This window comes from Bidens hawaiensis, unplaced genomic scaffold, assembly GCF_021521415.1.
Source record: "Bidens hawaiensis isolate Kalapana, Puna unplaced genomic scaffold, B.hawaiensis_p1.1 tig00062043_1, whole genome shotgun sequence".
Taxonomy (NCBI): Eukaryota; Viridiplantae; Streptophyta; class Magnoliopsida; order Asterales; family Asteraceae; genus Bidens; species Bidens hawaiensis.
In genome coordinates, this window is record NW_027501119.1 from 53,224 (window position 1) to 69,709 (window position 16,486).

The window sequence follows — 16,486 nt, forward strand, 5'->3', positions numbered from 1 at the left end:
AAAACCTTACAAAACCCTTTTCAAAACCCTTTGCTCAAGTCCAAAAGTTCACCTCACTTTATTAAACACGCATGAGAAGAACATTGGACTGGGGGGACTTGAAGAGGTAGGTCCCAGCAGAGCCCAGTTGGTCCCGCAAGACTCACCTTAAACAGGGACGTCTGCGCAGAGACCAACTGGATCCGCAGGACCAACCATGCTCAGAGACGTGACGTCCTTACGCGCAGTACGCAAGCTGTTCCCGCAGGAAATGCCTCCCATGGTGAAGGACTCCGCCTGTTCCCGCAGCCTCGGATACAAGCCATGAGGGAAGGCCACCCGCGCAGCATGGCTACACGCACTAGGTACTTAGCTCTCGATCATTCAGTGTCACCTGAAGGAATGAGCAAAGCCGGGAGCAATCCCGCACAGAGGCGGGAGGGGGAATACTCCCGCCCAAATAAGTCAGTCTGTATACTGAAGGACCTTTTACTGTACCTGACGAGGTATGGGCGAAAGATCTGATCAGGGATACGACAGCTCACTGATACAGTATGGCGAGCAGCATGCTCCTGTACTGTATCACTATTAAGCCGCTGCCTACTCACCAACTACTGTCATACCACGTGCGTAGCCGGCAGTTGGTGGAAAGGGAATAGTATACAGCAGGCCTGGTCACTATCAGCCGCTGCCTACCCACCAACCACCAGCAGGGCACGTGCGTAGGCTACTGTTGATGAACAGGAACACTGTTGCAGCCGGCCATACCTCCTTGGAAACCTACCTTCGGCTATAAATACCCCAAATGGTATGATCATCTGAACACAACATATCTTACTACATTATCATCATATTATACCTGATATCTGCTCTAGCAATCTCTTAATATACTTTTATATTTATAGAGCAATCTAGTCTGATTCTCACGCCGGAGGGTGGTCACAAGGAGGAACCCCCCCCCCCTTCTCAGTGACGAGCTCACGGTGTCTGTTTTGCAGGTTATCAGAAGAACCATCTTCCAAGGGTCTAACCCCTCGTGGGAAACAGCTATCCAACCCCCAGGTTACCAGTAATCTGTCCGGGGTCCGGTTAGTGTTTCTTCACCTGAGGTCTGGAGAAAGCTGAAATCAAATGGATGCGTCTATTTATCTATCTCTTGACTCGAAATGGGAGAAGCTTTGAAAAAGGATCTTAGAGTTTCTAGGGTTGGGTCAGGAGGGTCTCTTAACATCTTCTTTTTTCTTCTCATCGGAGTTCTTTCACAAAGACTTGCCATGGTAAGGAAGAAGACGGGAACAGGCACACTTGGAGAGCGTAGTATAACGGAGAGTTGTATGTTGCATTCGGGAAGGATGAATCGCTCATTTTATAAGAGAAAGAATCGGGTCTTTTAAAATAGTATAGCTTGTGACAATTATACAAAATTTTGAAGAAAAAAAGATTTTGACCAGTACCTACAAGTTATCTATTATGACCCTTCACCCAATTTGTCATCTAAATACTAAAAAAGACTTTGACAAGAAAAGTGCTTATCTTGTTCGTGTTCGTTCGTTAAGGAATTGAACATGTTCTCGAACTATTTAAGAAAAAAAAAACAACATCTAAAGCAGTAGACATAATCTCACCTTAATTAAATATAAAGTTAAACACTTGAGCTAATAATAATCATGAACATAATCATCACCCAATTGGCGGTTTTATCATGATAATGTCAACGAAGCACAAATTAGATTAGTTGTAAGTTAAAGCAAAAACATCATAAAGCAAACTGTTAACGAAACGAACTAAACCAAACTTAAACATTCTGACCGCTTTCTTTGCACAACAACCTTTCTTTGCTTGACTTCAGACTTCGTTGGCCTGATCCTGCAATCAAAAATTGATTAATTCAAACAAAATGAACATCAAAAGCTACTTGTTAACTACCTTATCTTGCTTGTACTTTGATCGGATAACAGTCAAAGGTGAATTAGTATCACTCAAATGTAAACCATGTAGTGCACAAACTGTGTTCTTTAGATCCAATGGCCTGTAACTTGTGTAGTGCTCCAATGTATAATTCTGCCATAAAATTCAAGAACTTAAATCCATTTGTTAACGTATGAACAGGTTGAAAATCACTAAAAGTGAAATTTTAATGGCTACAAAGTATAAACTACTAATCCTTTTGGTCAAAATAATATATTGCTCTTGTGATATACCTTTTGTATTCATCTTTAACACAAATTAGTTACAAAATAATTGTTTTGGGCCAAACCAGCCCGACCTGTTTTGACCTATCCCCCGACGTGTCTACTTTGGTATTTTTAACATGAAGTTAAAAGAAATTTACCGAAGGGTGTGACAACTGATCTTGCATCCATCTGGCAAGAAACACAGCCGCTGCAGCGATATTTGATGGAACAAATACCAAGAAATTATAGTCAATCAAAGTCAACTCAGCTAGATAAGTTGCCAAACAATCCAATTCAACACTAACAAAATGTAGAAAACAATAATAAGCACGGTGTACAAATGATGAAAATTTAACCAAAATTACAAGTAAATGTACAATATTTACCTGGTGCGAAGCCTGTGCAGCTCTTATAAATCTCCTGTAAACAATAAAGATTCATAAAGGTGCAATCATCACAAGAAATATAAACAAAATATAACTTATATATATATATATCTAAGAAATTTTTGTGTTGTTGGTGCTGAAAAGTGAAAATTTATATCATTCAGAACTTGGCTTTCCATTTTAATAACCTGCAAAACTTATAATTAACTAAACACTCTGATTATTTATAAAAGGTCATATAATTATATAAGTCAAACCTCTGATTTTGTGTAAGTATTCTGTGATGAAACAAAATTCGGCAACACTTGGTGCAATGGTTTCTTCATATTTCCTTCAAAACAATATGTGAAAAACGACTATTGATAATTAAATGTGTCAAAACTAAGAAAAACTAACCTCTACGAGCCAATCAACTAAAACTCCCCTCATACTCTGAGTCACATCTTTTTGTACCGTCTCCATGAAATCAAAAAGTGGACAATGAAAAAGCTACATTACCATCATCATCATCATCATCATCATCATCATCGTACTCAGTATATCCCACCAATAGCAATGCTATGGTAGGGTCTGAGGAGGGTAAGATGTAGACAGCCTTACCTCTATCCCATAGGGATAGAGAGGCTGCTTCCGGTGAGACCCCCGGCTCGATAGTAGTTTTGCATCAAGCCTTGGACATAAGGCACATAGCACTCAATCATCGGGACACCGGCTGATCGGTGCATGTGCCCTTGTCTTTCGGCTATCAACGCCACCACATGATGCCTGATTAACCTTCCGCCACTTTTAACGTTATTTTCACGAGATTAGTAAAATAACGTCAAAATTAGTGCAATTTTACTTTTGCCCACCCGAGGGTTCACACATATATACATTATATGCGCGCACCGCAAGCAGGGCGTTAATATACATTACCAAACGGAAATAATAGTTAATATTTAGTTTTAGGTAATATACAAGAATCGTGTTTTGGCCTCGATACAAACCTCTGCTACGCGTAAATTGCTATATATTTCACATACATATAGACTGCATTTTTGAGGATCCTTTTTATCATAATCTATATCGATGTACCTTGGTTGCTAGATATTGTTTATCTTCCCTTTCAGTATCATCACATTTCATTGACTTAGAATTAACCGAAACTTGTTGACTTTTGACCGGATTCTTTTTAGTCAACATGCTATTCTTTCTCTGATAACAATTGACAACAAAGTGGAAACGAAAAGGAATTAAGTCACACTGATAAAAATTAATATAAGTTATGCGAAAAGTAATATATTGTTTACAAACCGGAATTTTAGTAGGAATGATGCAGTTTTTATAAGAGTTATCACAACACATGTTTGTGACATCTTTAAGTACTGCTCTCCTCTTTTTTTGAACACCACCCGTTGTAGTGGCACTGTTTTTATTCTCATCCTGCACTGATCTTTTAGCGGTTTTATGCAGTTTTGATGGTACTGAACTTGATGACTGGCTAGCAGCAGCTCGAGCCGTGCCACACGAACAGTGGGCTCTCTACTTGTAACTGCTTTCTTCATTTGTATAAAGTTTCAGTTTGAACTAATTTCACTCTATTTGCAAAAATATAGAAACATTCAAACAAGAGATTTATAACTTTTAAAATAAGTTCAGTATGCAAATGAAATTGAAAATTAAATCCAAACACTCAAACATCCAACTAAAACGTATATATAACATAATAAAAGATAAACTATTAAAAGAAAAGATTCAAATTTATCAATTTATATAAATGATTTAATGAAGGTGGGTCTTCTATCAAGAATACACCATTGAAACATGGTGAAATTTTATGGATTTGATAGCAAAAAGATAGAATAGAGAAAACAGAGAAGAAGTATTCCAACTAATCGCTGCGTTTATTATCGTTACTCACAGTTAAGTACAACAACTTCTTAACTAACAGTTCGTTAGCTAGATTACAAGTGCATCCCTAACAATTACAAGTATTACAAACTGGTCCCTCTATTACTATTTGTTTACACTTAAACCCTTATACTTTCCTATACGTAACAATACCTTCTCCTTATTTAGAATCCTTGACCCAAGGATTTTACAACTGAAAATCAGGGAATCGATACTAGAACTCATCTCTAAACTACGTAGCATCACAGATAGGTAAATCTTTCCATTGTACTAAGACTTGACCTGCAACTCTATTCCTTCTCCTAGTAACTCTGTTATCTAAGATCTTTAGGGGCTGCAGGGAGAACCTTGGAGCAACAGCAGGTATGACTGAAACTTCTGTTGGAGGCCCGTTTGCTTTCTTCAATAATGACACGTGGAAAACAGGATGGATTTGAGCTTCTTTCGGAAGATCCAATCTGTATGCCACAATTCCTATTTTCTCAATGATCAAATAAGGCTCAAAAAACTTAGGAGATAGTTTACTATAGCCACCAAGTCTTGCAGAAGTCTGCACATATGGCTGCAGCTTAACATACACCCAAGTTCCTATATCAAAACTTCTTTCACTTCTTTTCTTGTTAGCATATTGCCTCATTCGATTTTGAGCCTTGTGTAAAGCTTCTTTGAGCAGCCTTACAGTCCCTTCTTTATCACACATCATATCATCTACTTCAGCCACATTAGAGTCTCTATGGATGTAAGGAACATGCAAAGGTGGAGCATATCCATATAAAGCCTGAAAGGGTGTTGTCTGAATAGAAGTATGGAAGTTTGTGTTGTACCAATACTTAGCTAATGATAACCACCTATCCCAAGATGTAGGTTTTTGTAAGACTATAAATCGAAGATAAGCCTCTACACATCTATTTACCACCTCCGTTTGACCATTTGTTTGTGGATGGTAAGCAGTTGACATGTTGACTGAAATGCCTTGAATTCTAGTGAATTCTTTCCAAAAAGCACTCAGAAAAATGGTATTCCTGTCTGATACAATTGTGGATGGCCATCCGTGTAGCTTGTAGATATTATCCACAAAAGCTTGCGCTACAGTGCTTGCAGTATATGGATGAGCCAAGGCTATGAAATGAGAATATTTAGTAAGTCTGTCAACAACCACAAAAATTACTTCTTTACCCCTGGATCTAGGTAATCCTGCAATGAAATCCATACTAATGTCGGAGAAAACAAAAGCTGGTACAGGTAATGGCTGCAATAGACCAGGGTATACCACAGTTTCAGACTTTACTTGTTGGCAAACAGTGCATTTTCTAACAAATTCTCTAACTTCTTTCAACTGCCCCTTCTAATAAAACATGCTTTTTAACCTCTGGTGGGTAGGATGAACACCCGAGTGACCACCCATAGCAGTAGAATGGCATTCTTTAAGTATATCTTTTCTCAAAATTGAATCTTGACCCACCACCAATTTATTTTTTCTCCTGAAAAGCTCATCTTGCCATGTAAAATGGGTTGATGATTGACCTTGTTGCAGTTGCAGATCTGAGATCTGTTTTTGAACTTCAAGGTCAGTAGTCCAAGAGTTCTTAATTCTTTCCAAAAACAGTGGTTGGAAAGAAATAAGTGTTAATTGGAACAAGGACACTCCTTGTACTCTAGAAATAGCATCAGCAGCCACATTTTCACTACCCTTTTTATACTGTATCTCATAGTCATAGCCCATAAGTTTCACTAACCAAGAATGGTGTAAAGGAGTGGTGATCTTCTGGTCAATCAAGTATTTCAAGCTTTTTTGATCAGTTTTAATAATGAAATGACCACTTATGAGATAATAATGTCATTGCTTAGTTGCTAAAATAATAGCCAAAAGTTCTTTTTCATAAACAGACAAGGTCTGCTGTTAAGGAGACAGAGCTCTGCTAATGAAAGCCAATGGGTGCTTTCCTTGCATCAAAACAGCACCAATACCTTTGTTGGACGCATCAGTCTCCACTAAAAAAGGTTGATTAAGGTCAGGAAGTGCTAATACTGGTGCAGAACTTAGTGTAGCTTTGAGTTGTTCAAAAGAATCTTGTGCATCCATAGACCACCTGAATCCATCTTTCTTTAATAACTCGTTCAATGGTTTAGCAATTACCCAAAATTCCTGATGTATCTCCTATAGTACCCTGCTAAACCTAAGAATCCCCTTAACTGTTTAACAGTTACTGGTGTTGGCCATTGTACCACAGCATCTATTTTTGATGGATCAGTGGAAACTCCTTCTTTATTGATTATGTTCCCCAAATACTCCACTGACCGACCACCAAAAGTGCATTTAGATTGCTTAGCATATAATTGATTATTCCTCAAGATCTCCAATACAGTTTGTAAATGAATCAAATGTTGTTGTATATCCTTGCTATAAACAAGGATATCATCAAAGAACACTAACACACATGTCCTTAATAAATAAGGTTTGATTCATTAAAGACTGGAAGGTAGCTGGAGCATTAGTTAGCCCAAATGGCATCACAAGAAATTCAAATAATCCCTGATGCATTCGAAAAGAAGTCTTTGAGATGTCAGATTCAAACATCCGAATCTGATGGTAACCAGACCCGAGATCTAACTTAGAAAATATAGTGGCCCCTCCCAATTCTTCTAGCAATTCATCAATTAAAGGTATTGGAAACCTGTTTTTGATTGTTGCATCATTTAGTTGCCTATAATCCACACACATTCGCCATGCAGCATCTTTTTTCTTGACAAGGACAACTGGTGAGGCAAAGGAACTGTTACTGTTCCTGACAACTCCAGAATCCAATAATTCCTGAATCATTCTTTCAATTACATCTTTTTGTACTGATTGATATCTACAAGGTTTCAGATTAATGGGTTTAGTGTCATCCTTCAAGACAATTTTGTGGTCATATTGTCTATTAGGTGGTAAGTTTTTAGGAATTGTAAAAACATCTACATATAGTACCAACAGATCTTGTAAAGCTTTATCTTCAATGGTATTACCAACCTTGGATCCAGACCCTTCTGTATAGGTTGAAGGAATCAACTGCAGACCATACAACTGAGACGGAATAATTTTTCTAGGAGACTGTAGCATGTTGGACATCTTCTCAACATAACACAAACTAATCTTGTTAGTTTCAATTCCTTTCAGTTTATAAGGAACACCCTACACTTGAAACTCCATAGTCATTTTACCAAAATTCCATGCAATATCCCCCAAAGGTGTTAAACCACTGGATTCCTAATACCATATCATAACTTTCCGAAGGAATCACTAAAACATCTGCACTAAACCATGTACCCTGCATCATCCATTTAAAATCCTTACACATATTCTGACAAGTTAACTGGTTTCCATTAGCTACAGTTACTTTCATGGACTTGACTTCTTGAGTGGTAATTCTGAGTTTGGTAGCTAAGTTTTGATCAATGAAATTGTGAGTTGATCCTGAATCAACCAAGATGTGTAAAGTTCTTGTTTCCATAGAGCCAATAATTTTCATAGTAGAATAAGAGGTAATTCCAGTCAAAGCATGAATGGAAATACTAGGTTCTTCTACTTCTTGCACCTCTTCTTGGACAAAAGTTTCATCTGAATCATCATCAGCTAGCTCTATGACAAACAGTTGTCTGTTTGGGCATTTATGACCAGGAGAAAACTTCTCAGAACACCAGAAGCATTCTCCTTTGGCTCTCTTAACTTCTAACTCTTTGGTGGTTAATCTCCTAGAAGTCAAAGGTTTTTGGGTAGGAGTGGGTAACAAAGGAAGTTTAGTTGCATTAGTGGGGCCTGCAATCTTGGGGTTATAGGTATTGATAGGAGTAGGATTGAAATAGTTGGAAGTAGTTTTCTTGGTAGTGAACAGAGTATGGTGAACAATATCTTGCTGTTTAGCAATTGCATATGTTTCTCTTAAAGTCCTAGGCCTAAATATCTTAACCATACACTTTAACTCCGGTTTCAGACCTCCCACAAACAAGCTCACAGCATATTCTTCACATATTACAACTTTATTCAATAAAGCATCAAAAGCTAAACAGTATTCTTTGAGTGATCCAGTCTGATACAGTACCTTGAGTTCTTCCATGGCATCCTCAAGGAGAGATTTAGAAAACCTTGTAGTTATTGCACCCACATATGATTCCCAAGGTAGGGTATCAACTGTCCTACCACAAGATCTCATATACGCTTGGTGCCATTGAAAAGCAGGACCTTCCAAATTGACTACTGCAATCCTTAGCTTCGATGAATCCGGCGTGCGATCCATTTCAAAGAAATGATCACATTTGTATAACCAACCCTCAACATCTTCACCATTAAACTTAGGGAAATCAATACGACCATAACGGCTTAATCGTTGATCACCCCATATTGAGATCCTGGATGATGATGATGATGCAGCACCACTGGTAGTAGGATGTTGATTATGTTGATTACGGAGCTGTTCTTGAATTGGGGCAAGCATACGCTCCATCATCTTTTCCATATTCGACTGTAAATCAGCCATTGCTGCTTGTGAATTTGTCTCCATACGCAAGATCATGCGTTCGTGTTCTTTCAAAGTCTTATCGACCTCTTGTTGACGAGTGTTAACGTTGGCAGCCATTGCTGACGTGAATTAGGTCTGAACGAAATTAGGGTTTAGAATTGACGAAATTTAGGGAAGAATTGATCGAACTAATGATCAATTGGGACTGAACGAATTGAATTTGTTGAATGAATTGAAGGAAATTGATCGAATCAAAGATCAATTTCAAGAAATGAAACGAATTGGAAAGTAATCAGAAGTGAGTAGCAATGATGGAAGAATTAGGTCACTGGAATTATGTAATGGGAATTAGGTCACCGGAGCTCCGACGGATCGGTGCTCTGATACCACTTGATAGCAAAAAGATAGAATAGAGAAAACAGAGAAGAAGTATTCCAACTAATCGCTGCGTTTATTATCGTTACTCACAGTTAAGTACAACAAATTCTTAACTAACAGTTCGTTAGCTAGATTACAAGTGCATCCCTAACAATTACAAGTATTGCAAACTGGTCCCTCTATTACTATTTGTTTACACTTAAACCCTTATACTTTCCTATACGTAACAGGATTTTGTCAAGAACAAGGGAGTGATATCCTTGTTTACGAGTTCATTCACAACGGAAATCTCAAGGAACTATGGTAGCCTTTTGATAGTATTATCTATATAAAGTTGAATTATTGTTCTATATCTTTTAATTAGAAAAGGGTGGTATTACCACTGCACAAAGCATACGTAATTCACTCATTATCAATTAGAATGCAACTTACAATATGTATGAAAAGATGAATGTAAAGCAGGCATACTATTTATCTATGAAGTTTTACAGGTTTGTCACATTGGTTACTAAAGAAGCTATACTGATACCTATTATTCAACTGTCAGATTATTATATAGAACGATGAAAATAGAAAAACAAATGATTTTTCAACCACCTAACGACTCTTAGAAGTGCATCTTTTGGGTTATACAAAAACCAATTGTTCAACCTATTTCTTCCGTTGACACGTCCGTCGGGAGCCGGAGAACATAACGCCTGACAGTAGCAATGTGTACATACAAACATATGAAAAGAAAAATATAGGAAAATTGGAAATAAATAATCCAACCTTTTGTGTATTGGCCGATTATAATCCCACCTTTAAAAATCACTAGCAATGGTCCCACCTTTTAACTATTTTTGTCTCACTAGTCCTCCGTTAAAAAATACTTAACGTCGTTATGTTTTTTCCCTAGTTTCAAACCGATGTTTTAGGGCTTTTGGTCGGAAGAACGATATGAGTCGACTGATGTAAAACTTATTTCGAAACGGTGATTCAAATGGCTTGATTTTTGTTAATTGGAAATTCAAGCACCCGAATTGAAACATTGTTTCATCGTTTGGATCGCCATTTCGAGATAAGTTTTACATCGGCCGACTCGTATCGTTCTTCCGATCAAAAGCCCTAAAACATCGGCTTGAAACTAGGGAAAAAACATAACGACGTTAAGTATTTTTTAATGGAGTACCAGTGAGAAAAAAATAGTTAAAAGGTGGGACCATTGCTAGTGATTTTTAAAGGTGGGATTATTATCGGCCAATACACAAAAGGTAGGATTATTTATTTCCAATTTCCCAAAAATATATGATGAACACTTACCTCAATTGTAGAGACTAAGAGGCGATGAGGAATTGTGAGGGCAAACATCGGCCATACTTATACCATAGAAGAAAAACTGCCGAACCCTTTTGATTGCACAATGATTAATGGGTTTTGATGATGTATTGCAATTGAAGGGAATGAATGGGAACTGGAGAGACATATTAATTGAAACAGATGGATTGAAAATGAATCATTGAATACCGAAATCAATATGGAATTCAATAGGGCATTCTCATCCAACCCCTCATATTATGTTTTTTTTTTTTGAACAACTAATTTGGATCACTCACTGACCACTGGAGTATCATCGTGCCACCAGTGGTACCACGCAATCATATCCACCACAAAGCCACCAATTCAGGAGGAAACTCAATATTTGAGAAAAAACCCCTCTTATGAGATTCGAACCTATGACCATATGGTCACTATGTCTTGTCCCACCACCAAGATACCATCTGAACCGACTGTTAACACCCTGAGCCGGGAGCCCATAATTCCTTCATCTGGCCCTCGGTTCCTCAAAACCTCCCCGGTTAACCTGAATCGGCTGTCTCTGTTCCTCCCGATATCTTCCTATACCACCTCGATCAAGATTCCTGTTCCTCCACCTGTTACCTCTCACCCTAACCGGTTCCTCAACCTCATCGTGAGGGGTGTTTTTATAATTTAGAGAGTGATTTAGGGTGTTGTGAGTGAAAAGTTTTTATATTTTAGAAAAAGTAGTGATTTTTCTGTATATTTGAAAAGTTACTGTTCATCCCCTATAATTTTTTAATATATTTTGAAAGTGGTTATGGGCGAAGGAAAGAGAAAAGGTAATGATAAAAGGTATAAAAAGTATTATCTAATTGAAATGGAGAGAGAAAATAAAGTGAGTTTTAATGTAATTTTTAGTTTGGAGATAGGAAATGGGATGAGAATGCTCTAACTCTTCAATTGTGTTTGAACGGCTGCATTGTATATGAATCATCAGCACAATTGATGTTTTGAATAATAACAAAATCAACCCAAAACCTTTCACTTGTCTACGAATTCAATATAATATATTCATATTCCAATTTTGCCCTTAAATCCTTGCATTAGAAATTTGCACCGAACGCTTGAAGAACGAATCGAGGGGTTGGCAAATTACTTTTTCTGCCCAATTGTCAATTGTTTGTTTTATCCCTAACCTCTAATTATGAAATGACCATGATGCCCATCAATCTTTCTTAATAATATAATATAGATACTTTCATACAACTTATTTGATTTTTGTTAACCCTTTCATTTGTAATCTCAAAGCATCATGTATTTATATCTTGAGGCTCGTAAACTCAAAGTTATATCATTTGCATCCTTTGAGTCTTGTATTTATTTGAGTCTTTTTATTTATTTGAGATTCTTAACCTCACATACATCAACCTTTTTATTCTAAGATTAATAACACCAACTTGGTGTTTTCTAATGCATTTTTTTAACTCTATTTTATTCCACAATTCAATCACGCTATCACATATTATGCACAAATCATATTTACAAATAATCATTTTTATTGAAAACAAGTCATAGTTATGGATTATTGATCATATACTTTTGATAGATAAGGGAGTTACAATACTTACATTTATCTTGGGAAGTCCGTAGTTCTCTAGCATCAATCGTTTGACTTTTTATACACTTAAACCCTTTCGTTATGTCAAAAAGATAATGTGTTTTGGACTTTGGTTGTGTCAATTCTAAGTCATTTAAACGTCTATATTTTGTCTTTCTTGTTTTTGGGTTTTATCATGGGCTTGGAGTTTGAACTTTTGGATAGAGGTGCACAAAAAACCCGAACTCGGAACCGGACCCGAAAAAAATACCCGGAACCGGTTTTTTTTTATACCTAGGTTTTTAATACCCGAACCCGTACCCAACCCTATCCGTAGGGTACGGATAGGGTATGCATTTTAGTACCAAAACCCGTACCCGGAACCGTACCCGATTTATGCCCGGTAATACCCAAAAACCGGAACCAGTTCTATACCCGGAACCGGGTTTTTCCAATACCCGAAACCGGATTTTTCAAATACCCGAAATTACCTGAAAAATACCCAAAAATACCCCTAAAAATTGTAACCTCTTAAAAAAAGCCAATCTATACCTGAAAAAAACCCGAAAAAGTCCCAAAAAACACCCAGAAATAGGGTTTTTTCAATACCCGAAAATAGGGTATTCAAATGCCCGATTTTAGAATACCCGGTTCGATACCCGACCCGAACCCGATGCCCAGGGTATGGTTTTAAGAGAGAATACCCGGACCCGAACCGGGTATTGCCAATACCCGATTTTCCAATACCTGGTCATACCCGAACCCGGGTATTTGAAAAACCCGATTTGTGCACCTCTACTCTTGGAGGCTATTTGGGTATGTTGGGCTCATGGTCTTTAAAGGCCCGTATGGAAGCAACCAGGCAACTAGCTGCATATTTTTTTATCGAAGAGAGACAAGATTTAGAAGCATATTATCCAAAATATCCAAAAATATTTGACCGTTGTTTTTGCTTATTTCATTTTCTCTCATACCCAAATAAGGGCTTCTTTTTAATCTACTAGTTGTTAGAGATATTTAGTTGTATTGTTTTTGGTTTGTTCTTCTCGGATTCGAGTTGTTTCAGAGATCTTTGGGTTGTAGCGAGTTTGAGGTTAATAAAAAGCGATAGAACTTGTTTTTCGACAAGCTAACATCTCATTCAATATATTTAGCAAATTGTACAATCATTTAACAAAGTTCCATGGTGTGAGCATTCCATTATATGACCGTTTAACAAGGTATACACCATGTTTAACAAGTATACGACCCATTTAACATTTTTTTAGTGGCACCCATTTAACATCTACATAACTCGTTCAAAACTCTTGTATGGTTGTTTACACAATATAGATGCCCATAGTGATGCCTACAAACGTAGATTTTTGACAAATTTGCACGTTTTTACCTCAATTCCATGAAAGACTCGATTTTGGTGTGTTGATAGCCACTAAAACTTGTATCTATTAACAAACTACACCACAATTCTTCCAATTTTGAGCATAAACACTATATCTTACTAACGTCATCATAATCTTTGAGATTAGATAAAAATTAAAAATAAAGAATACTCAAACTAAAGCTTGATGATAAAAAGAGGACTGATATTACAATGTATTGGCTCCCTCCTATTCATATCACATAATTCGCATTTGGTTCATCAAATTTTCTCTCAAAAAGTGATTCATATTTATTAGAGGACTTGTGCATACATTACATTCTTTAGTGATGAATCACCAACAGCTCGCTAGGTCACAAATACATGTCTAGCATTCAAATGACTCGTCAAATTAATTTTGTGTGACAAATAAGATATATGCGCATTAACTTGTCTCCTTTAGTCCCCCTACATTATTATGAGGCAACAATAACCCCCGAGTTAGTTAATTAATCCCCGAACATATTACGCATACTTACATTAATTTCTTCTATAATTCTCTGTCACCTCTTTAATTATCAACTAATACACCGAGGCTCGAACACAAATGAAATCAGTTTATTTTAAGCACACATGTAAACCAATACACTACCACAAAACGTTAGTTGTAAAACACAACTATATAAGAGTCTTTTGCCCTCAATATTTTGTAACCATTGTTATTAATTAAACAAAACAATATCAATTCCGTACTTTAGTCAAAACCATTTTATTATTAACAAATCTTAAACAAAAACAAGTAGTTGGATACAAAAAGAAAGAGTAAAAGAAGTTGCCGATAACACAGGAGAACCATTCCACCATTCATTTTAGCCACACACGTCACAAAACAATCAATCAATCAATCATGCCCAGTAAAATCCCACCGACAGCAAAGCTATAAGTAGGGTCTGGGGAGGGTGGGATGTAGGCACACCATACCTCCATCCAAAGGAATGAAGAGGTGGCTTACAGAGAGGCCATCGGCTCTAAGTACATGTGTCACACGTCACAAAACAAAACCAAAAAATAAAAACAAAACCCACCACACGTGTCAGAAAACCGTTATTCCCATGTGGTACGAGAAAACCGTTACCTAGTACCCCCACCTCGTTGTCTTCAAAAATAATAACCAACCTACTACTACGTACGCCATCCCCGAAAGCTGCCGTCATTGTCTCCTTGCCCGGAAACCTCCAATCCCTCAGGAGCCGCACTCGCATTCATTCATTCATTCATTCATTTATACCCAATTATGTCTAACCACCACAATAATAATAATAATAATAATAATAATAATAATAATAATAATAATATTATTATTATTAATCATAATCATAATCGACCCATCAACCACCACCACCACCGTCACCTGCTGCTACCACCATCATCCACCACCACCACCACCCGATCCAACTCCACCACGCAAGCCTGTGCCGCGTGCCGCTACCAACGTCGAAAATGCGCGCCGGATTGCATTCTCGCGCCTTATTTCCCACACGACCGCCAACGCCAGTTTCAAAACGCGCATAAACTGTTTGGAGTCAGCAACATTACCAAAATTATTCGTGATCTCGATAAGCCGCAAAAGGACGAAGCAATGCGGACGATTATTTACCAGTCGGACGTCCGGGCTCACGACCCGGTCGGTGGATGTTACCGGATCATAAGAGAACTCCAGCGCCAGATTGAATTCTCGCGCGCGGAGCTTGAGATCGTCTTGCACCAGCTCGCGTTTTGTCGAGCACACGCCCAAAACGTTAATAATAATAATCATGATAATAATCATCAGAATGATCAGTTATTAATTGAGGGTGTTGATTTTGACCTTGATTTAGGTCAAATGGTACAACAAAAAGATCATGAATATCATGATGGAGAGTATATTTTGGTGGAACAGAATTTGAACGAGCAGGATGAGGCGCGGGTTCAGGAGATGAATTCATGGGCTAATATGAGTAATTCGCCCGCGTCTTCTGCCGTTTGCTTGGAGGTGAAGCCGCCAGTGGATGAATGTGAGCAGTTTAAAGGGCTTTTGATTAATGAGATTCCTGCTGGAGAAAGACATGAGTTTAAGTTTGAATTCGATGAAATAAATGAAGCCAGGTGTGTTTTTGCCTTCGTTGCCCTCAATAAATAGTTATCGATCAAAATTTTGGTTTATTTATTCTCCCCTTACATGTATATGCTTGCATGAATATAGAACCACCTAAAGGTGGCTAATAATAAATGGTTAAAATACATTTTTTACCACTTAGGTTGTTCACTATGGAGGTTTTGAAGCCCCTTCACGTCATCACCACATAGGAAACCAGGTTTTGAATCTCTTCTTCATAACGTCTCATGTGGTTTAAAGCCTCTTTTAACATCCCATTATATATATATGTGTGTGTGTATGAGTGGGAGAGAGAGGGCCCACAATCCCCCCCCCCCCACACTATGGGCCGGTCTTGGTGAGGGCGCCCCCCTCCCCTTTTTGAGCGCCCCTTGGCTGTGTGGATGCCCGAAGGCGCCCCTTGGCCGCCCACCCAACACGCCCGTAGCGAAGGGTCTTAGGTTGTTCGGCAATTAAGTGTTGAATCAGTATAGAGGTTTGATTAATCATGAAGAGGCTCCATGAGCCATTATAAAGTGCAACCAAACACACTCCGACATTCAGAGGTAGACTAATCATTAAAAACTTTAAGAGGCTACCAAACAACCCCTTAGTCTAGTTATTAGATCTCTTATCTTTTAGTAGATACCGTTGCATGAATGACAAAAGAACAGATCATGCAATATTGCTATGCACATAATTATTTCAGCGTTAAATATATGATTATACAAGTGTCATCTCACTTTTAACTTGGTTCTGGATTGGAAGTCCATATATATATAACAAACAAACGTACACAATAATATCCCACGCG

The 16,486-nt window shown here is 37.8% G+C and overlaps 2 protein-coding genes and 1 pseudogene across 2 annotated transcripts; 1 reads left to right on the plus strand and 2 right to left on the minus strand.

Annotated features, from left to right (window-relative positions):
- Positions 1 to 1,824: 1,824 nt before the first annotated feature.
- On the minus strand, positions 1,825 to 4,083 carry LOC143603487 (cyclin-A2-1-like; annotated as a pseudogene).
- A 1,691-nt stretch (positions 4,084 to 5,774) lies between these two features.
- LOC143603488 (uncharacterized) lies at positions 5,775 to 6,152 on the minus strand. The gene has a single exon (XM_077080265.1). The coding sequence runs from the start codon at positions 6,150 to 6,152 to the stop codon at positions 5,775 to 5,777; it is 378 nt and encodes a 125-aa protein (XP_076936380.1).
- Positions 6,153 to 15,177: 9,025 nt separating this feature from the next.
- On the plus strand, positions 15,178 to 15,683 carry LOC143603489 (uncharacterized; the record flags this gene model as incomplete). The annotated part of the gene is made up of 1 exon (XM_077080266.1): positions 15,178 to 15,683. A coding segment is annotated over exon 1 (506 nt), but the record flags the coding sequence as incomplete, so codon positions are not given.
- Between the last annotated feature and the right edge of the window lie 803 nt (positions 15,684 to 16,486).

What these genes read in the sequence shown, in the direction of transcription:
- LOC143603488 (XM_077080265.1), bottom strand. Translation starts at nt 6,152, where the DNA reads ATGGGCTATGACTATGAGATACAGTATAAAAAGGGTAGTGAAAATGTG.